This window comes from Dendroctonus ponderosae, unplaced genomic scaffold (genome assembly GCF_020466585.1).
Source record: "Dendroctonus ponderosae isolate FM_Combo_2020 unplaced genomic scaffold, Dpon_F_20191213v2 Dpon_F_20191213_9, whole genome shotgun sequence".
In the NCBI taxonomy this organism is placed as follows: Eukaryota; Metazoa; Arthropoda; class Insecta; order Coleoptera; family Curculionidae; genus Dendroctonus; species Dendroctonus ponderosae.
The window spans coordinates 7,355,724-7,378,094 of record NW_026019116.1 but is presented as its reverse complement, the minus strand read 5'-3'; the positions used below and the strand labels follow the sequence as shown (position 1 = coordinate 7,378,094).

Genomic DNA, 22,371 nt, shown 5'->3' with positions numbered 1-22,371 from the left:
CGTGAGGAAATTCTGTCTTATTTAAAGACACAAATTTTTGAGGCAAAATACCCAAAAAGACTATATATAGTCGGGCAACTTTTTGACTACTTTGACTAGCTAAAAGTATTTAATTGGAGAATCCAAAAAAACCTGCAAGTAAAAGCGACATACATTCTGAAATTGATTGGAAATTCCTTAGTCTTTTGCTGCAAGCGAGCGCTCAAGAAGCTGGAAACTTGCAGAAAACAGCGAAAACCCGACTGCTTTAAAGATCCAAATCGAGACCCATTTACTACGAGTTCAACCGATTTTAGTGAAAATCAACAATTATCGGTCTTATGCATGTTTTAAATGAACGCAAATCGGCCACAAATCGCAGTTTTACTACCATAAATAACTCAGCTTCAATTAGACTGAGGTACTTTACCTGCACAACCCACTGGGGCACGTCTCTCCTAAGGCACAATTTCCCTCACAAATGCTTCTTGATTGCAAGAGTTCTTCGTAGTTGTTGAGCATGAGAGCGCACTGCTCCTGGTCCTTGTAAACCAACGCCAAACTGGGGTAGCGTTCCTTCAATCTTCGACGTTCCTGAAGGAAAAAAAACATTAGTTGAGTGTGAAAATGCGGCAAAACACTCAATACCTCAATCAGCCGCGTGCACTCAAACTCCTCCAGCTGTTTGAGGAAGCCCAGATTGGGATTGGCCACATTTCTGCCAGCTCGCACCACCTTGAGGGCATCTTTCCAGTTCAAAGTGGTAACGGACATTATATAAGCCACAGCCACTGTTACACTTCGGGACATACCAGCAAGACTGCAACGCACAAGAATCAGCAACTATTCTAGTGGGAAAAGCGAATAAAGCGATCTTTACCAGTGAATAAGGACGTTTCCATCTCGCAGACGGGCGGCATGAATGAAGTCGTTACAAAGGGAAAAATACTGAGTCAGGTTCTGATCTGGAGTATCCGAGGCCATTACGCAGAGATAGTGTTTATCCTGTAACCAACCACAACAATTGTGAATTTAAGGGATCATGATTAATGGGAAATTTACGAGCGTGAGGAAGGTGATAGTCACGAGTGAGCAGATAGACGCAGCCTAACACAGTAAATGAAGTAATTGAGAAAGTAAGTTCAGACGACGCTGTTTAAACAAAGACTTTCTCTTGGCCAAATGTTTAGGCAGTTTCTGCCTAAATTCAAAGTTCGAATAGTCCATTATGCAAGAGATTCATCTTCATCGCTCACCATCGAGGTTGTTCTTTGGCCACTAATGCATAAACCCACTTTTAGAATAACTACATTGAATCTTCCTAGCAAAACAACGGTGAGTCGACCAAGTTCTGGAACGGGGATCGTTAAGCCGACATTAGAGTTATTACCTTGTAAGTGAAAATCAATGATCTAAAACCCCTGTTAGTTCTAGATTAAAATTATGGCCCATACAATCTGTATAGTGATGCCAATTTCGAATTTACTAGCGGTTTTAATTCTGGATTAAGTACCGTGCTCATAATCCGGCAAGCTTTAATGCCGAAAAACGATCCATAAACGCCATTTTTCGCAGTTGAATTTGATTTGTGTAGATCTGCCGGATAGATTTTTTATTTCTGCAATAAAACGCCTGATTTGCACAAGTTTTCCAAGCGATAGCCTCATCAGGTATACAGTCCATTTCCAGCGTCATTAAGTTAACTGTTAGATTTTTTCATCCCATTAGCAAATTGACGGAAAAGTTTTCAAGGCGAAAGCACGAAAGTTTCCAACAAAATGAATTTTCGTATAAACCCTCTAAAGCAAGTTTCCTTTGTGACTGTAAAACGATTTGCGCAAATTGGTGCGTTTTTTGATATTAGCTGATGAATAAGCTTCGGAAAATTTCGCTCCATTTCACTAGAATCCATAGAGAATTACCCAAACGTTCACCCAAAAACTCTGAAGAATTACAAGCTTTTGTACATGTTCTACCAATACTCTCTGCTTCTTTACTTACATAAAGTAAACCAAAATGTGCTTTTTGACTGGGGTTAATATTTATTTGCTCCCTCGGATTAAGTGAGAACAGAGCTGTTTAGTTCTTACTTTGTTCTCATGTTTTCAGTTATTAAGTGGCACTTTTCTCTAAAATGGCTTAAATTAGAGCCTTTGACTAAGAGTACCTTTTATGTGAAGAAAACAGTGCATTTTGCCAGTGTCTTCAGTTTTTTTTAGTAGCGCAAAAGTTATCCTGAAGCCTCCTAAATAATAGATGAAAAATGTATATATTAATTTTCTTGTGTTATTGACGTTTAAATTTGGATCGCTCTGTTTAGGACGCATTAAAACCAATTAGATTCAAAACAAAATGAGTTTGAGTCATTAATTATAATAAATTGTAAATTACTTGATCCGGTTTTATAATAATTTCCGGCTGTATTTAATAATTGGTATCCACTCCATTGTGCTTTTTAAATTTAACTGTATAAATTACAATATAAATGAATTGGACTAAACACAACTATCCAAAGCTGTGCGAATTAAAATTAGAATGTTTTTTCCAAACTCTGTGATGACTTTCCTCATAAGTGCCGTGGAAACTTTGACAGTTTCTTAAATATTAATAAACTTGTATAGAATTTTCAGTTGATAGCACCTCCAGCAACGAATATTAATAAGATAAGGAAACTTTTAATGTTCCAATTTGAAATCCTGCTTGTTATGTATTTTCTCAGCTCAGAGCTAAATTTCCCGAAAGTTAAGTTTTAATCTGTTCCTAAGCTTCGGAGTCGATTCATTAACTTTCCAAGCAAGAGTTTCTAAGAAGAAAACAGCAAAAACATTTAAAAAGAAAGTTTACGTTTAGTATCGAAAGTTATTTACAATATAAAAGAACTTCAAAAAAGCGAATAATAAATTATCGGCAACTGTTCCGAAGCTTTTAGGATAAAAGTRAATCTTTTTGGTTGAACCAAAGGGGCATCATAGGGGAGTCTTAAGTATTAACAAACATAATAAAGTTTTACGTTGCAAAATTTGAAGCCAAAGATWTAAACATATAAAAAATAATTGTCTACTTTGATTTCATTTTTTTTCGGTTCATAGCTGAAGTTCCTGAAACTCAAGGAAGGTTAAGAAATACAAACTTGGCAAAATGTAATTTATTTTTTTGCATTAAGACAGCGCAAGTCTAGAAAGAGATTTAAGTTATTGTGTAAAAACGGGGAATTTTAGCTGGTTTCAAGGTTCGCTCTAGAATAAAGAGTGAAACTAGTAAGACTCGTCATTGTTTAAAGTTCATAAAGAATTGACCAAAAGTGGTGAAAAGTTCAGCTGTTCATTTCAAGATGTTATTATAAACTTAAGTTAAGCACTTTAAGTCGTAATCTGTGTCTTAAAAGAGCTTTAACTCCCAAACAACTACTGTTTTTCGAAGAAAACAATGAGGATGTTGAAGGACCAAACTAAAAGCTTGCTTGTCGATAAATTTGCTTGCAGCGCGCTTAAACTTTCATGGACTCAATTATTCCCTTTATTTCCCAATGTTTATGCCAAAATAAAGTCTAGCTAGTGGAGGAGGAACAAAATTTACAACTTTCAGCTCTCTTACTGATTATTTCGGCTGTTTTAAAATCAGCTTCCTGCTGAAACTTACGGATTAAGAAACCTCAAGAATAATGCAGTTTTCCTGAAACTAATGATGTTTTTCAAGGGCCGAATTCTGAAAAAGTAATTATTCAAACCGCAATCATCCATTGGCCAAGCGACAAGGCCTCTGTGGCTTTTCGCATTAAAACAAACAAATTTTAGTTGTCCTAGTTGACTAACTAATGCTAATTCTGGGCGGCATATGTGTCAGAATTGTTACGCTAAATATCGCATGAAGCAATCGCCCATTTAATTTCCCTTGGGCATGGAAAGTAAAGCCCACATTAAAAGGATGACGCTGTAACAATGCCATGAAAACAAATTATCACCAGAAAAAGCCTACTCTCTGGGCTTTGAGTATCTCATTGGTTAAATTTTCACTTACCGAATGTATTCTTCGAGCAGTATCATGGATGGCAAGAATATGGGTGATGTTGTGTTTAGCTAGTTGGGACGAATCCTTGGAATCGCGATAATTTCCCACGTAAAGACCCGGTAAAACCTGAAACGAAGAAAAAACCGATCAGCATTCATCGCGAGTTAGAAAATCTTGATACTCGACATGTTCTGGAAGCAAAGCGGCGGCAGCAAAACCATGAACTGAATCAATCAACGGGATGTGAGGAAATGTGTGCTTTCCATTTAAAGCAGCTTTTCGCCGGGAAAAATCGAAAATGGAAAGCGCCCTTAACGAGGTTGCACCGTTTCATTTCGCCACTTGTATTCTTGAACGAGTTGGGAACAACTTGCCAAAGACAACGGCTCGCTAATGAGGGTGGAGGAAGTTGATCAACTACTTTATTTAGGGCCTTATTTTGAATCACCCGGATTAGAGGGGTTGAAAGTTCCCGATTCTGATGATAGAACCTTTGAAATAAAGGCCAGTTTGCAAGGGTGTTGTTGATAGAGCCCAGACTGGCTTGGAAGTTAAAAAACCGCAAAATTACCATTTTGCGTGTTATCGAAGTAACCCAGTCTTGTGACTTTGCTCGAATTTAATGAAGGCATAATTAAACAAACGCTGTAAACATGTTTCTTGTAGGTGAACTCTCTAGATCCACATTAATATGCCTGGAAAGTGCCCGTTCATTTATTTCGGCTGTGCGAATTTTCAGTAATGAAAATGGAAAGGCTGGGTAGATTTTTATCAGTGGTCGCACCCAAATTCTTCCTTGAACCGAAAACATTTCTCGACTTGCATCGACAGAATACCAAACATTCCGCAGCCTACCTGAATGGCAGGTCATCCAACCGAACTTGCCTGTTTCATGCCGAATATCACTGACTTGGGAGGAATGATGAAGAATTCGCCTACTTTTGCCATTATCATGCTTTGCCAGTACACGATGAGCTTAAAACATCAAGCTGACGCAACGAAAACACCTGAAAAGTACCGGAAACCGCGAAAAAATGGCACACCCCCAGACGATCCTGCTCTTTAAACAATTTTCTGCACGCATAGGCGTGCAACATTGGTTAAGGTCGACTTTAATGACAAAATACCGAAAATAAATAAACTGAGTGGAAACAAGTTGATTGTGAGCGAAGAAAGCACTGTCGTCGGCACACGAAGAAAGTTTCAAATTTTGTGGCCTTGAACAGCTTTATGTATAATAATTGAGGCAAAGACAATAGACTCCTCTGCCAGGAATGCAGGAAATTCCCCTACAAACCCCCGACTAGAAACTGGCCAGATTGAGTCGTCATATGCAATGGACAGAGCCGGAAAAACTGCCGATAAAAACGTCGTCACTTACCTTGTTCATTCCATTCCCCATTTTTGGGGGGAACGTGTATCGCCCCCCAGGGGGAGGTTGAACGGGACGCTATTTCCCTCACAGGGAGCCGGAGAACTACTGAAATGTATGTTCTCGCCTGGGGGAAAACAATCGGGAAACTCGTTTACCGACGATGCCATATTGTGTCCCGCAAACCTAGAAGCATGATATTTTAATAGGAAATTCAGTTTTCCACTTTGGTTAATGGCTTCTTGGACCATTGGAGATGGATTTACATGCACTTTTCATTTAGATTGGCAATGCAGTGAGCGTTTTTAGGTGAGTGTTTCTCTCAGTTTAAGTGGCTTTGTTTGAAGTGGACCCCAAAGAAACAATGTTTTCTTATACAAATCTGCAACAGAAGCTTAGCGTGCTTAGCCTAAGGTTCCAATATGAAAACCAAGGCTTTCCAGGAAAATAAATTGTGGATGCAATAGATGTTAAACCTTCAGAAAAAGCCTCTCCTTCTACTGAGGCTGTTGACGATGTGGAGTCAGATACTATGGAAGATGAAAGAAGCTAGTGAAACTCGAGATCTGAGAATGTTTTTACTTGATGCCAATTAAAAATAATTTAACTTTTTCACAAGGAAACGAACGAAGAAGCCTTTATTCCCTTCCATGTTCCAGAATCTCCTTTAGAAGACAAGTGAGTCTTCTTTGAGTTTCCAACCAACTCAAAAAAGTTTGTTGCAAACAACCAAAACAAAGAAACAATTTTCTCATACAAATCTGTTACAATCTATGTTCCAGAATTGTTGTATTTATTGATAGAAGAGCAACTGGGGTAAACAGGAGAAAGTTTCTTCCGGCCTGTTTTGTCCAGACCTGCTTGTCTTTGGCGTAAGGATGCAATGGACAAATTTATATTATCAGATGATCAACATAATTGTTAATGACGGGGAGTCAGAAACTGTGGAAGAGGGAAAGAGTCTGTAAAACTCAGAGACCTGAAAATTATCTGTCTTCACTTGTGGGCCAAGATAATCCTGTCTTGCACGGAAAGTGAGGATGAAAGAAATCCTCCTTCCATGTAAGGAGAAGATGGATTTGAAAGACAAGCAGTTATTTTTTGAGTTTGTTTCAACAATTTGTTTCATGGATGTTCTCAATGTGCTCATTGAACTTAATGAAAAGGCAACGTAATTTTTAGATCTATTGGATAAACTGCAATAATAAATGTTGGCTCAGTTCTCAGAGATCATCATTGATTGATAAACGTGAAATAGATATAAATAAAGCACCACAATCTTCTGATCAGTTGCTTTGGAGCGCCTCATTCCAATCCCCAGCTCTCCTTCAGACAAATGAAACCCATGAATCTCCAGGTTCAATTAACGCTTCGGAACAACCTTCAAAGCAAAAATGCAYTTTGCACGCCTATAAGTAAAATGTTGACTTCGTCCTAAAAAAGAAACCTCAGCGGCAACATTGCCGTTGGAGTTCTCATGCAAAATTCATTGGTCGATAGAAACTGGATAGAGGTGCCAGGTGGCATGAACAGTTGTTTTTCTATGCTAAAAGTTAATTTGGGGTTTGACTTCAACTTGCTGCTCAATGGGCTATTGATCAGTGTTTGGCAGCTGAAGAGCTTCTTTTATTAATGCGGGTTATAATTCAAGATTAATTTGAGTGCCCGTATGAGATATTTTTAGAAGATTGAATAGAGGCCCAACCTAACGAGCYCCCGGCACTTATTAATGAATGCGCTGCTTAGGGAGACTKCAGWKWGCTSAAAAACTGATTTGGACTCGAAAAACAACCGTTTTTCATCATCAGCTATGGCAAAATCGTTAAGTCTTGTATTTGACGCTTTTCTGAACTCGGTTCTGATCTAAAAAGYGTGAGGTGTCTGAGACTCACAAGTTAACAGTTTCAATWCTTTTGATCGTTGAAWGGTWGCCATTCATCATCGTGTTTGTCACTTAAAGGCCTTTTCTAGRTGCTCAAATTTMAAAATTTGTTGAGTTTTCATCGCATTTATTTGATAGGTTGARCCAATCGAAACCGACCTMATTTTTGCCACTTTGCACTTGCCATTCATCATCGTGTTTGTCACTTAAAGGCCTTTTCTAGATGCTCAAATTTCACAATTTGTTGAGTTTTTATCGCATTTCGATAGGTTCAACCAATCGAAACCGACCTCATTTTTGCCACTTTGCACTTGCAAATGTGCATTTATCAACAATTAATCATCCGCTTTAAAGCTRGTTSGGAAGGTTTAGAGGTGTTTGAAGCTCTGGAGCCCAGGATGTTTTGTCCGTATTCGGAACGTGCCTTTTCGGTCCACAAACTTTTAAAGCTTTCAAAGTTCATCTCGTCCAAAAAGACTCAAAGAATATACTAAAAAARGGCAAAAATTGGCAAGCCCTTGGCCGATATTCGAGGCATTTCCAGTTGAATTTTTGAAATAAATAGCTTCCTATGCRAGCCATTAATCAAGCACATGTCCGTATCTCATTTCCACTAGTTTGGAAAAGCTCGCGCTTTCCAACTGACAGGATGAAGCCGACAGCTTGAGCTAATTTATCAGCACTGTCGATTAATCGCTGATTTAGAGGCGGAAATAAAACGAGAACTTAGAAAAAAATAATAGTTTATTTCTTCTAGTCAAGAGCTTGGTCCTACAGGAGAAACACGCGAATACATGTAACTATACCATTAAGGCTAAAGTTTTCAACAGTTCCAATAGTAATTTTTAAACATATTTCGAGTAGGCACAATCGTTTTGTCAAAGCCACCAACAAAAATAAATAATATTAAAATATCCCTTATAAAAATGAGAAAACAGATCGTGCAATCAGACATTGTGTGGAATGTCGTAGTTGAGGTAGCGGCCTCAGGAAAAAACCATTCAAAATTATATAAAATATATAAAGAATCATTTCCAAAGGTAAAATGACAAAGAAAACACGTATTTATATATGTAACTTATACATAACTTTCATAAATATACCCTTAGAGAACAGCAGCGACGTTACTAAGTCATCTACGGATAACAGTCGATTACAAGAGAGTTTTTTCGATTCCGAACAAAACACGTTCGAATATTGACTTACAATTACATAAAGGTATTTCGTTGCATTATTTACATATGTCTGGTGTTGCCGAAATTGATTCCCGATTGATTGGCGCCCTTGTTGGAGCCCATTTGGAGCCCGATGATGGTTTGTCCAGCTCGCAGTTTTTCCTCGGAGAAAACTCGCTCGTTCTTCTCGGCTTCTTTAGGGCCGATGCCGGGTTTTCCATACTTCACAGCCTGGAAAACGGATTTTTCAAAAATTTACTCACTCACTACGATAAGCACCAAAAAGCTCAACAGTTTCAGTGAGATTTAGTTCGTTTAATCATCAATTAATTGCAGTTATCTTAGATAAGCGAGTGACAAATTTATGGTAGTGATGATTTTTCGGTTGCCTGAATACTAGATTACCACACTTTCTTGTAGCAAATCTGAGTCAACCTGAAGAGCAGTTTTCTTTCCTAAATGCGGCCCTGTTTTTGGCAGGAGCAAACAACTCACTTCCTTCTTAGTTAGCTTTCGACGGGCTTTTTAAAAAATTAGTTGCAAACAAATTGTGAAAACAAACCTGCATTTTATACGATTTCTCTTACAGTGTAAGATGTAATTTGAAAGTGGTTTTTACCACTTTTTTAAACATTTGCTCAATTTTAACCAATCGAATACCTTTTGCTATATTAGGAATAAACAACAAACAAATTATTTAATTAAAAACGAACTTCAAGAGTAAACAAAATTAAATTATGGCAATTTTATAGCGCATCAAAACTGTCTACCGAATAATTGAAAAAATCCTATCGTGTACTGCAAGGAAATGTAGTTGGCAAAAGTTTTATCTTTTTTACTCTAAGACTCATAGCAAAAAACGGCGCCATTTGTTCCCATTAATCCACAGTTTATAATCATTTATAGCATCTAAAGTGTGCATTTTAGCCTTTCGTATTGGGACACAATGTATATTCAACTTTTAATATGGAATCCATGTAGATTATTTACTAAACTTTCGATTGAGCACGATTTACCTTCGAAACGGACGGAGAATACCATAAATTCCAGCAAAAATTATTGAAAACATTTCAAGTGGAAAACAACTTTTTTCCGAAAACTGAATTTAAAATTTTTAATAAAAAAAAACTGTTTAAATCTATTTATTCAACTTTTCCCATCGATTGTGGGTTTTAAAGTGCCCATGCTAGTCCTTCGTATTTGGGACGCCCGGTACATTCAAGTTTTAATATACAGTAATACAGCAGACCCGATTTCTAGCGCTTTATTTCCGCGTAGATTGTTTATTAAATTTTCATAAATTTTTATTTCCTTGGAACAATTTACTTCCTAAACGAACAGAAAACACTAATAAATTCCAACCAAAATGAATCAAAACTGATATTTTGACTCAAAAATATATTTTGATTTGAACAATTATGTTGTCGGTTTCTTCGGAATAATTTAATTAAAAATCTGCAATGTCGTTAAACGGAAAGAATCCGAAAGTTCGGTTCAAATGCCTTTAAAGTATCTGATAGCAAAACATGAGCAGCACAAACTCGTGGTAAAAACTGTAACAAAATAATAATAAAATAAAGTTTCGGCGTTCTCATCAATCAGCAATAAATTTTACTCATTTATGGAGCTAACGTGTTTTTTTCGATAAATTCAATTCGCCACAATTACCTGTTTTATTGGCGCAATGTTTGGATAATCGATAATGTCGATTTCTTGCCGGCCAAAATGATCTGGATCTAAATTGAAGCAATCGAACAAATAAAGAAAATACAAGCGCGATTAAACGGATGTGGAACGGGTTGCATACGCAAATTAAAGCTTGTTTACTGTGTTAAACATTTTGTAATTATTACGCTCGTTCCAGATAATTTCCAGAAATAATGTGAATTCATAAAAATTGTTGAGCTTTTGTGTTCCTGGACAGAAAATGTTCTCATCATGCATAGAACCTCTGGAAAAACTCACTTATAATCCAGCCGCATCAAAACATGGAAAAACATATAAAGTCTATAAAAACGAAAAAATAACCGTTATCAGAACCCGATTGCGATAGCAAACGATGAAAAACAAATTGTGGATGTTTTATTGCCCGATAAGTGGAAACTGGTGTATTTCGACTGATAGTCCATAGGTTAAGACCAATTAGTGCAAGACAAAAACAGACATTGAAGGAAAATAAAAGTACGCATGCATTTTTTTATTCGCCCTTGTTAGAAGATGTGGAGGAGTTAGTCAAATTAGTGGCAAATTCAACGCTAAGTTAGACCATATACCATCCAAACTGGCCCAATTGAAACTGATTTAGGAACTAACTTTTCGCCCTAAACTCTGCAAACAGATGACTACAGAGTTCAGGTTCTGTCTCTCCCAAAGGTCCACCGTCTGGAACGTCTCTTGGGCTGGCACTCCAAAGTTTCTGGCCGCTTCAAGGAACGCATTGATATTTTCCATACATTTAAATGCCATTTGACTGGTGTTGATTTTCTTTACTGATCCAGCCTGGATTGCGTTGGCTAATCTGAAATCGAATTAGATTAATGAATGAAAGCCTGTTACCGATGTGCAATTAGAACTCTAACAAATTTACGTTATCTAAAGCCTGACACACATCGTAAAACATTCCATGGCATCAGTTCGATAAACGATGACAGCTTTAGTTTGATAAATAATTGGTTTTTAGCGCTGTTGGTATCAGGCACGTATTATTCTGGTTAAATGTGAAATGATCATGTATTTTTAGACGCGAGTGTAGCTAAATAAACAGTCCATTTAGGTTGACTATTCGGGAATAGAAATATATGACTGAAGATGACGAAAAGGTCCATCTTCCACTTCAGTACGCTTTTTTACAAGGCAAAGTTGCATCCACTGATTCTTCCAGCACCTTCTGGTTCATTTGAACCTCTTTTGCTAAGCAATTTTCTTCATTTGTACATGTTGGATTGGAAGATTCAGAAGGTTTAGATATGGATGAAGCAAATATAACCAAATGAATGCATCATATGTTTAATAGACAAAATTGAGCCTGATAATCGATCTAAATTTGTCGAATCGCATACTTATTCAATATTTTTTTCCTGCAAAACCATTGTTTATTTGTGCATTCCATATGGGATCCAGAAGGTTTTTGCGTTAAATGAACAATGGGAACCATTCAGAAGCCAAAACAGATGGAAATTTTTTCACTTGTTCATATTGGAAGATCCAGACCATTGAAGTGTGGATTGGTCAGACTGTCCTCAAAATGGAACATAGATTAACAGAAATGCATCCACGCAGACACATTTCCTATGGACACCCAGCAAGCATTGGCATATTTTTATGATAATTTCGCGTAATTAAAAAAAATCTCCATCTGTGAACCACCACAGACGAACAGTATGACCAAGAGTCATCAATTTCCGTTAAAAACACTTTTATCTTCTCAGAGAATGACCATGACCAGTTTTTAATCGGTGACATCATTTGCAGTTACCGCATATGCTGTGCGCGAAATCGATCGTCTTATATGGAAAAATGACTCATTCAACCGTGTAAATGTCCATGGAATGTTATACAGAGTGTCACGCAATTCAGTGATTCGTGGGCAATTATCAGAAATGGAATACATTGGTGTGGAGGCTTTCTTTCCCAGGCATGTGGTTTTATGGGTGGACTAGAAGACATAGAAGGAAAAGTCGAGGAGGATTTTTTAGGTTTAATGGAAAACTGCAGATACTCACTTGCATAGAATAGTGCCGTCCTTTAAAACCTCGTAGAAGTTGTCCATGTCTCCAGCAGTGTTCAAGTTCTCCCCAGTCACGCCTTTGATCCATTCTAAACTTTCCGAAGCTAATTCTTCGCTATATTTGGCATTAACCTGCAAGAAAACAACTTCTTTAAATACGGGTTGTAGCATTAGATATTGATCAGGTCTGGCGGCGATGGCCCAATAAAAAGTGTTTTACCGCAAACAATTCCAGACACGAGTTTGCTCGATTTCACCTGCTTTCCTTCTATGGTAACCAGAGGAACTTACGTTCCATTAGATAAATTAATTGAACGTTCTGAACAAATGAATGTCTATCTGAATGCGATTTTTTACCTGATCAACAAATCGCGTCACTTACAGCTGGAGACACTCATTCTTAATCAACTAGCCCCATTTTTAACGATTTATTCTGACGACGGTTTCGGCTGTTAACATAATGATTAACCGTCTGGTTGGGGCTGCGACCCACCTTGAAGTAACATGCACAAGTCCAAGCTGCCTAGACCAGTTAGCGTATAGTTTTACAAATTAGGAAGCCGAAGAAAAAAATAAGAGAAAAACACGCGGCCGTTCCCCGAAGAGTTATTAGCACCAGACGAATGACCACAGCCTACGCACTTATCGATTTCGAAATAAATCAACATGGCAGTTGAATGGAACATAACGTGGAAAATATGCATTGTCGAGAAGCCAGTCATGTTCAAATTATTCGCTAAAACAACCGAAGCAAGGGGAGAAAGTGAAATTGGGTTGCAAGCTCTGATGGCTGAAGACTTGAGGCTCAATGCTGAATCAGATGCAAAAGTTTAGAGGCTTCGGTCGCAGATGAGCATAAAAAATACACAAAAATCGTCTTTTATTTATACATTCAATGCAGACGAATTAGCAGAATTAAACGGCTTTTGGTATGCGCGACTCTCGAGGTTGCCTTATTTGACCAAGATTTACCACTGAATTAGAAGCAGATCTTGAAAGTTCCGAGAGAATTAAATAGTTAAAAAATTAAAAAAAAAAACTATCATCTAATGCAGAGCGAGTAGGGACTTGATTTTTACAATCTATAGAAGACACTTCATCTTAAAAACCCTCTAAGCTTTACATAATCCGCATCAGATGGTTGTTCACACAGGTCTGAATATGTGGAAAAAAAATTGAAAGTCCTAATTTCTAGTCCAGAGCAAATTTTTAGTCTGAAGGCGACGCTTGAGCCTAAAAACCCACAGAAGTTCATTAAATTCGCACGAGATGATGATGTTTGGGCGTTTCACAAATGTTGGACTAAAAATTAAGGTTCTCATGCCATTGCAAGCTCTTGAATAAAAATTCTTAACTTTTAATCCAGAGGGGCTTGAACATTTCCCAATCGATAGAAGGCACCATTCTAAACACTCTAAATTTTACTTAATCCGTATCAGATGCTGCTTCTTGCGCTCGTTGTAAATGTTGATCTGAAAATGGACGCTCTCGCGCGTCTGCAAGCTCACTAATAAAAATCCCTAGCTTTTAATGCAAAGCGAGTAGAGACCTCAACTTTTTCCAGTCTAAAGAAAACACTCGAACCTAAAACCCGTCAGAATTTCCTGCAATTCGCATGGGATGGCGATTTTTGCGCCCTTCGTAGAAGTTGGTCTATAAATGAACGTTTCACGTAACTGCAACCCTTGGAGAAAAATTCATAACTTCTAATAAGGTGCGAGTAGGGGCTTACGCAGAGAATAACAAAGTAAACAGAGCCATCAACTTGTAATGAAATGCTCGCACAGCCTTTTTGGCACACATTGTCTTAGCAAATAAAAAAACCTAGTAGATTTAGCGATTTTGACCAATAAAACATGACACTATTCAAACACCCGGTACAATAAGAGTATTTCATTTTTCATGCATATTTTAAGACTCCAATTTTGCGCAAAAAATAGAGGAATGATTCGAGAAAAAAATCGGTTAACCGACTGAGAGAATATTCACGATTAAATTCTTCTGTTCGCTTTTCACATTGGTTGGGGCTGATTGACTCAACATCATTAGCTTCTGAGCGTATAGAAGCGGACAAAAATTGCTATTATTATTGCGTTGTTTAAACGCCGATAAAACCGACAATAAAGCTTCATCTTGGTTGATTAATGCGGATTGAGCCTTGTTTGTTAAATGATGCAACGCATCGGTCCAGATATTGCAGCTGCTGAAACTGGGCCAGGAAAATCGATAGAAAGCGGGATAAATTTCCAGGCGACAACTTTAGGGTAGGTTTGGTAAACATGTTTTTAGCGCGGCTGGACTAGACCTTGACTTGAGCAATATTGAACGAAATTGGATGATTTTCTTGCTGATTTTCCTTTGTAACCGACGTCCAGAATATGGAACAAACTGATATCACCTTGTTAAAGGTCAATTAGTTAAATGGCGAAATTGATCTATCGGTTGCACTTATGATCCAATTAGGTTGATTATCATCACAAGTCCACTGGACTCTGAAATTGTGCTAAAGCACTCGTGAAAAGCTTGGCAAGAGGCGTTTTTTCTTTACAAAAACAAGGTGTGAGTGAAAATCGAGCAAATTTATGCACACAAGTCCACTGACCTAAAAGTGAATAATTGCCAGTGGAAACGAAGCACCCAAGTATGAGAATTTCATTTTTTTTCTCACTAACGCCAGGAATTTGGGCATGCACGACTAGACACTCAACATTAATTATTCGCTATATACGGGCTGCAATCTAAACAAAACACTATACACAGTGTAGTTAATATGGTTCTAAACGAATTAAGAGCTGTTAAAGTGAAACAGATGGCACAGCGCCCGTGGGCTTCTAAAACCGTTCTCGAAACAGAGTAAGTGCAACTCCATAAACGGAATGTGGCACGATTTGCTAAAAACGCTAAAGGTTAAGTAACACTTTTTCAATTCTATTAGCTGCAGATCATTGCCAGATGGTCACGAGCCCCACATTTCGCAAACCACCAAAACACAGCTTAAAATTGAGCTAAACATAGTAAATACGGCAAGCTAAGAAAGAGCGATCCCAGACCCCATTTGGGACGCCCCTGGCCTCAAATGCAACTCATTAAAAAAATTAAGCTAGTATTTAAATTTATTATAATCATTTCCTCTAGGTTCGATTTTCGTTTGCATTCAAAGGAAGCTCGACTGTTACGTTAAAGGCCGTTGGAGTTTGTGACTGGCATAATAGATTCAAAATGTTTAGGAAAACGTCTAGAACACCATTTTTCTATTACTTCCAGGCCAAGTTGTTTGCCCTGCATTAGTTGAGTGTTTGCAGAATTCACGAACTAAGCAAATACGACAAACTTCGAACAAGTGACAACAAAATAATGTACTTTCCACCTGATAAGTAAAACAAATACAGTGCAAGGTTAGCTAACACTGCACTAATTGTTTGGTCATTGATTATTATCAACAATTTATTTAAAACAACTTCTACTGGGAAATGGATAAAATATCAGGTTTTCTACTAGGCGTTAATCTGTGAGGTTGTTTCAATGTCTGGTTGAAGTTTTATGAATTGACTAAAACTATGCAAAACTGCAGCATTTAAAGTTTAATTAAAAGTTTTTAAGCAACTTTTAAACCTCACGTGCTGTAAAAGCCATTTTTGCGCCTTACAACTTTAGAGCTTTAAGTGCGAAATTAGTTTCCGTAAACAAGGGAAATTTTACAATTTACAGGGTCTGTAATAAGCCCGTGCTAAAAACCAAATCCTTTTTGAATTTAAAAAGTTTACTGTCACAGTTTCTACCTTTAGGTTGATATTTTCTGTTTTAAACAGAAGCTCCCAGTTTCAAGCAAAAAATACTCTCATTTTGAGTAAAAATTTGGAAGTGAAATGTTCACTTTACCTGCAGTTGTTCGGGTTTGGAGTGCGCATATTTTATTAAAAGTAGGAATGTCGAGTCTTACAATTTTGAGTTGATGTTTTTGGTGTTATTGACTTAATTTGACTAGACATTTTAAAGCAAAATCCCCAGTTTATTGTCACGCTTTCGGATTTAAGGATGACATTTTTAGTTTACCGTCACATTTTCGAGTTTCCCAAAGAAATTCTGACTCTTAGCTATAATCGGTGACCTGCCAGGTACTGAAAGCCAAAATGGTACACGATTTTGACGACATTTTTGGGTTCTAAAAATAAAATTCGACTTGAATCACATTTTAAAGAGAAACTTGACTGCTCGAGGTCGGAATTGCGAGTTTCACAAAGAACTTACGAGTTTAAACTATACTCTCAGACTTGACGCTGGTGCCGAAAGCTAAAATGTTCAATTTAGCGTCACTATTTTGAGATTAAAAATGAACTTGTCGGTTATAAACCAAACCTTCAGCTTTCAACAAATTTGAACCTAAAATTCTAAATTGTCCGTCACATATCTGAGTTCAGAAGCCAGATGTTTAGTTGGAAAAATGGTTGCGAGTTTCACAGAGATTTTACGACTTTTAACTAGAATCTCGACTTAAAACCTTTGCAAAAAGCTTAAAATTTCTAGCTTTCGGCAACAATTTTGAATTTATGGAGTTTTACAAAAAAGCCGATTCTTGCGACAAACCTCAAGCTGAATGCCGAAATTGCAAGTTTTTGGTCAACTTTAGGTTCTAACAAAAAACAACAAGAAAAAAATACATTTCAACATATTTCGCGTTAGAATCCACATATTTTCGATAGAAATTACGACTTTGAACTAAATTCGGCGACTTGAAACTTGTGCTGAAGAAACTGACAATTTTAAAAACAAATCAAAGTTCAACTTTCAGTTTTTCGTCGCATATTCGAGCTCAGTCTGTATGTATAGTTCGAAGTTGGGATTGCGAGTTTCACAACGAAATTACGATTCTTATCCAAAATTTACGCCTTAAATCCATCGGATTTTTAGACCAAATATTCTCAATTTGAGTTCGAAATTTGTAGAAAAAGTTCCAGTTTACTTTCGCATATTTTTGGCAGTTCGAGATGCAAGTTTGCCACAGAAATCACGGCTCTCAACTAAAATACTTAACGTCAATAAATTTTGCAATTTACCGTCGCATTTTCGGGCTTACGGTTGGCTTCAATCTCTGGTTGAAGTTTTTGAGAACATTTGAAATTCTATACATTTTAGGGTGTTAACATTAGCGCAGAAAGTTTGATTCTTCTACAGCCATCAAAGAGCTAATTGCCCGTTAAAGTTTGATTTTTATTCCAAATTGCAAATTACTACAACAATATTTTTTTAATTAATAGTAAACCATCTGTTGGATTTACTAATTCATCTCGCGTTTTTGTTCGGCGCTGTTCAGTTCCGCGCTACTTCAGTCTACTGCCTTACATTTAGTATAAAATTTTAATGTTGACTTCCGGGTATTTTTTGGAGCCACTGAAGATAAAATTTGCAACTTCAAAAATACAAAGCAATTTTTCAATTGCCAAAAGAGTTTAAAAAGCAGATTTTTGGCCTCAGTGTGTTTATTCATAAATATTTCTGTTGGTTTTTGTTAGGTTCAAATATTTGTTCCTTATTAAATTGGGTTTTGAACCAAATGCCCAAAACCAAAAATCAATTCGATCGACATTGACTTCTTCAAACTAGAATCAAATCACACGCCAAGAAGAACAGTTGTTTATTCTTCTTTGCCAATTCCATTTACTTCTTCTGCACGCAGAACATGTTTATTAAAAAACGTTTTTTGAGGTCACTTCTTTTCAGGACCGCTCATTAGTGGCAAATTTCACTTATTCTGATGTCATCAACACATTTTGTATAAACGAGACTGATAATTGTGAAATTCTACTTCTCAGTCTCCGGACAATCATTTAACGTTGCCCAAATACTGATTACTGATGTAAAATCTAGAATGATCCCATACAAAATCCTGATGAATTTCAACGAACCAAATATGATTTATCTTCTCTTTACGCATCCTTAATACCAAATGTTTAATCAATGACATCATAGTTTGTGAGATGTTTTAGAAATCAACCAACAAACTCATAGAAATGAATCATTTTTAACAGACATTTTACAGTGGAGTTATTGTTAATTGCTATTTTTGAACCAAGTTGCCTATTGCGGTTAATAGGCAAAGTATCTGATAAAAACCAGTTTGAAGAGCGATTTTACAATACATTACAAGTCGATTTAATTTGGAATACGAAATCAGTGAGACAAATATTCCTCAAAACCTTTGAAAATTATTCGACTAAACAGGATGAACGTCTGTTAATCATTCGGAATCAACAAACAGCATTTTACTTATTCAAATGCATAAACCGGCCGCTTTAGGTGTGAATAAATTATAAAATTCCGTCTAATTGTTCAACAACCCATTCGAAGTCTAACGACACTGTTAAAAATAATTCATGACTTAATCGCAAATAATCATTATTTACTTTTCCGTTACAAAATAAACGATGTTTTTCATTTGCCGGTTGGAAGCATCATCGCCCGTTCTAATGTTGCTGCGGCACACATTGAAGTTTCACAATTTGTTGATTATAATTAAGAATGTTTAAATTTCCTGCCGACTTTGTTGCTTGTTTGTCTTAGTTTTCGTCATTGTCGCTTTACTCCCAGATTATCCTGCGGTTTTCGGTGACCAAATGAACATCAGATCGCACAAACGGGGGCAATTTGCATCAGGAATGCAACGCAATCCGCAAGCACATTATTAGGTCTTATCCAAGCTGATTATACTTGTAAATTGCTCAGTGGAAATTAATGCAAGAAAAGGGAATACGGGGCCAAGGTCCATTACAACGAGGACTCTCACGGCCTTTTATGGTGTTGTTTGCAAATTTTTGATAAACCTGTTGTTAGCTTGTTTATGGTGAATTCGGATCTTGTCTGCCTTGGCTTTGCTGGGGTTTTACTTTGCTAGAATTTCGTTTTTTTGCAAACTTCCAGAAAGTCACATCGGTTAATCAGTTTAGAGTTGAATCGACAATTATGATTAATGATTTGTAGAGAACAATGGCGTAAATGCATTCATTAGGACTGGAGGAAAAAATCAAATGTACAAATAAATGCAAACAAATGAAGTTTCTAAACAGTCAACTAGCTGAAGGTGGCTAGGAAATTGAACGTTTGTAAAACATAAAAACCAGCTAATAATAAGCCACTTGTTTTCTTGGGTCTGCGATTCTTCCAACCGTGCAATTTTTAAGAATGCCAGACCGCAGTTTTTTCGGTTTGAGGTCAGCTGAGGTCGATTTCAACAGGATATCTGTATGTAGATCCGAACCCGCAAAATTTTCCTAATCACCAAAACCGCAAACTATTTGGTCGCAATTAGCCAATTAAAAGCTAGAGAAAAAACGGTCTTACTCTTCTTTGAGTCTCAGCAGCCAGGCCGCTCTTGGTGGCTCTACACACTTCAGCGGACATTTTTCAACACCAAATTCACTTCAACCGTTTAGCTTCAATTGAACGAAACTGCAAGTACTGGCAACATTAACATGTATGGTACCTTGTCCCCTCCCTTGAAATCTGTGTCAGTATAATAAGCCAGTACCTTAAATGGTAGCAATCTTCTGAAGTGGCAAATTATGGAGAGGTAAGTGGTAAAACAGATGATTGCAATATAAATATGGCCAATTTTTTGGCCATTTTACCTAATAAGCAAGTTCTGATGCAGGCAGGTCAAGTTGTGGTTATTTTTCCACAAACACTCTGTATAAGAATCACAAAGAAAACATTCCTCCTCTTAAACCAACTGATATGCATCTCCCTGTATATTTTCACATCTGATGGTGGCAAGTGGTAGGTTAAGGTAAGTAATTTAGAAAAATCTCTGCATGTTAAATCGGGGAATCGTGCAGGCCTTTTTTCAATAGCTCCTCCCCTTCAACATAGAGTGGCTTAGAAACTTTCTTTATATGTGGGGTGGACTAAATTTCAAATTTTTGGGTTTTTAACTGCGTTCTTATTGCAAAACCGCATACAGGGTGGCCAAAAAACACGAATTGACAAAACGTGCTTTTGAGTCAGAGAATCTTTCGAAACGAACGGTTCAAACCCCTTCGGGGCTAAATAATGATAAAGACAAGAACTGCAATCTCAAACCTCAAAGGGACATTGGGAAAGTAAAGCGGTAAAAGCAGGCAAAGAAAAAATGCGCGAGCTGTTTGACCTCTGCACTTAAAAGTTTTGTGGGTCTTTTCTTTTTGAATAAAATCGCAATTGGCAAAATCCATTGATAGGCTGGGGAAAAGGTAACGGAAATGTCTGCTACTTCAAAGCAATTTAAAGCGAGGTGCTGAGCGCCCTTCATGGTAGACTAAACCCCAAGTGAATGATCAAGTATATAAAGCACCCTTTACCAGACAAAAGACTCGGCTGGCATTTGCCGGAAATTACAAAAAGTCATTAAACCAACATTTGGAGGCCGATAGAGCACCTGTTGAAGCCACCGGTCACATTCTTCTTTGGCCGGTAAAAATTGACCGCTAAGACCAAACAAAAATAGATTCGAAGAAAACGCGCAACTAACAACTTGAAAATTCTTACTTTTCTTTGGGCTTCGGCAGCGAATCCGCTCTTGGTTGCTCGGTTAGTGGCCATGGTTCAATATTTTCGAAAAAACCGGTTTTTTTGGTTCCAAAAAATTCCAAAACACTCCGATCACTTTGCTTTGCGACTCACACTGCTCGACTGAGAACAACTTATTCATTCACGTTCCTTGTTTGGTGCTCGTTTCGATTGTCGGATCGTTTTTGGCCATCCGGTAGAAAAGGACAAGAATGGTGGCATTTAGACTTTCAAGTCTATAGAAGCGGAATGGTTCTCTGTTTTGTTATTCCATGGCTTATGGTGTGAAAGTTCCGAGTTTAGGCGTTGCTTCTCTAGGCAATGGCGCAGTCGTGTGCCTATCGATCAGTAGCTCGTCTACAGGGTGAGTATAGTTGAACGAGGGATGGAAGAAATCATTTTGCAAGTTCAAACTGGAGTTTGAAATCTTTAAAGGAGAGGAGGATTAGAAAGTTTAAAGAGAACCTTCGGGTTTTAACATGGAGCGATTTTTTAAATTGCTGATTTGCGCCAACATATCGCATGCTTTAGCCCCACCTGCGCTTTAGTGAGCGTTTTCTTCTAGAGGTTTCAGGAAAATACAATTTTCGGTAGATTTTAAGCGATTTTGGAGAGTTCAGGATTTTAAGCCGACGGTTTATTCCTTATTATTGACTCAAACACTTTGTAAATGTATGTTTGTGACCTTCTTACGTCGAAAGGGATCGATTGAGCTCAAAGAACACGCATGTGATTTTTGGCCGAATTTTTTCCAAAGGTGAAGCTCGATTTTTTGACAAAATTTTCTCAAAATGTCTTAAATTTTACATCATTTTCAGCTCACAGGCGCGAGGAATGCATCGAACTCATTGAAAAATATGCTAGAAGTTTCAGATTCAAAATAAAAGACATTTTCGGCACATTTTAGCCGACGATTTATTCCTTATTATGGACCCAAACACTTTATAAATGCATATTTGTAAAATTCTTACGCCGAGAGGAATCGATTGAGCTTAAAAAACACGCCTGAAAAATTTAACGCCATTTTTGCTTCATTCACTTTGTAAAAAATCAGATACATTTTCGAAAAACTTCACACAAAGCAACTTTTATTTATACTTATTTCCTTCCCTACCAATCCCCTGACACGAATTTTACATCAAACAAAAACCTCAAATTGAACATTAAACGAATATCTGCGAACATATACAGGGTGTTGCGATATACATTCCGAGTAGATCCAGGGGCGGATCCAGCTTTAAAGTCATGGTAGAAAAAATGGACAGTTTTCTGTTGTTTATGAAATTAGAAAAATGATCATCGTTTTGTGCAAAGGTGGCGCAAGATTATTGCAAAATTGCATGTTTTCTGTCCCGTTCTGCATGTTTCTCGGAAGCAAAATGAGCAAGAACGGTCGTTTTTACATCATTCTAGACAGAAATAAATGACCTTTTTAGAAAGTGAACCATGGATGGGGAAATGTTGGCAGTTTTCTCAAAAAATCCTTGAATTCAAAAAGTTTTAGATTTGCGTGTTTTTTTTTTGAGTTGCAAAATCCACTTGAATAGGACGCTGCTTTTTTCGAAGTTTCTCAAGAACCATTCGAGCCACAGAAATCGTTTTGGCATCGTTGGATAGAGAATTGAAAAGTCGATTCAGTCGTAACAACGTGAGTGAGGAAATTCGAGTAGTTTTGACCCAGAAAGCGAAA

General features: G+C 37.3%; 3 protein-coding genes across 5 annotated transcripts in view; 1 reads left to right on the top strand and 2 right to left on the bottom strand.

Moving 5' to 3' along the window:
- LOC109539392 (dual specificity protein phosphatase 22) overlaps positions 1–5,497 on the bottom strand; it is a 12,120-nt gene extending 6,623 nt beyond the window's left edge. The window contains exons 1-5 of one of the 2 annotated variants that reach the window (XR_002172112.2): positions 5,369–5,497; positions 3,997–4,113; positions 860–984; positions 628–799; positions 410–573 (exon numbers count right to left, since the gene is read on the bottom strand). Coding sequence is in view for 1 of the 2 variants with exons in the window: in XM_019907109.2 (XP_019762668.1) it covers positions 410–573; positions 628–799; positions 860–984; positions 3,997–4,113; positions 5,369–5,389 (599 nt within the window). In the remaining variant the exon portion in view is untranslated. The remainder of the gene's footprint in view (positions 1–409; positions 574–627; positions 800–859; positions 985–3,996; positions 4,114–5,368) is intronic. The other variant, XM_019907109.2, reaches the window with a different exon arrangement.
- Positions 1–22,371, top strand: part of LOC109542912 (low-density lipoprotein receptor-related protein 2) — a gene marked incomplete in the record, with an annotated part of 133,116 nt that overhangs the window by 96,576 nt on the left and 14,169 nt on the right.
- On the bottom strand, positions 7,968–20,862 carry LOC109539380 (myophilin). 2 transcript variants are annotated; one of them, XM_019907091.2, is made up of 4 exons: positions 20,661–20,862; positions 12,139–12,275; positions 10,730–10,934; positions 7,968–8,647 (listed from the first exon to the last, which is right to left on the bottom strand). In XM_019907091.2, the coding sequence occupies exons 1-4, from the start codon at positions 20,712–20,714 to the stop codon at positions 8,477–8,479; spliced, it is 567 nt and encodes a 188-aa protein (XP_019762650.1). In that variant the 5' UTR covers positions 20,715–20,862; the 3' UTR covers positions 7,968–8,476. The 2 variants fall into 2 exon arrangements, with proteins under 2 accessions (XP_019762650.1, XP_019762649.1); XM_019907090.2 differs by lacking the exon at positions 20,661–20,862 and adding an exon at positions 19,479–19,596.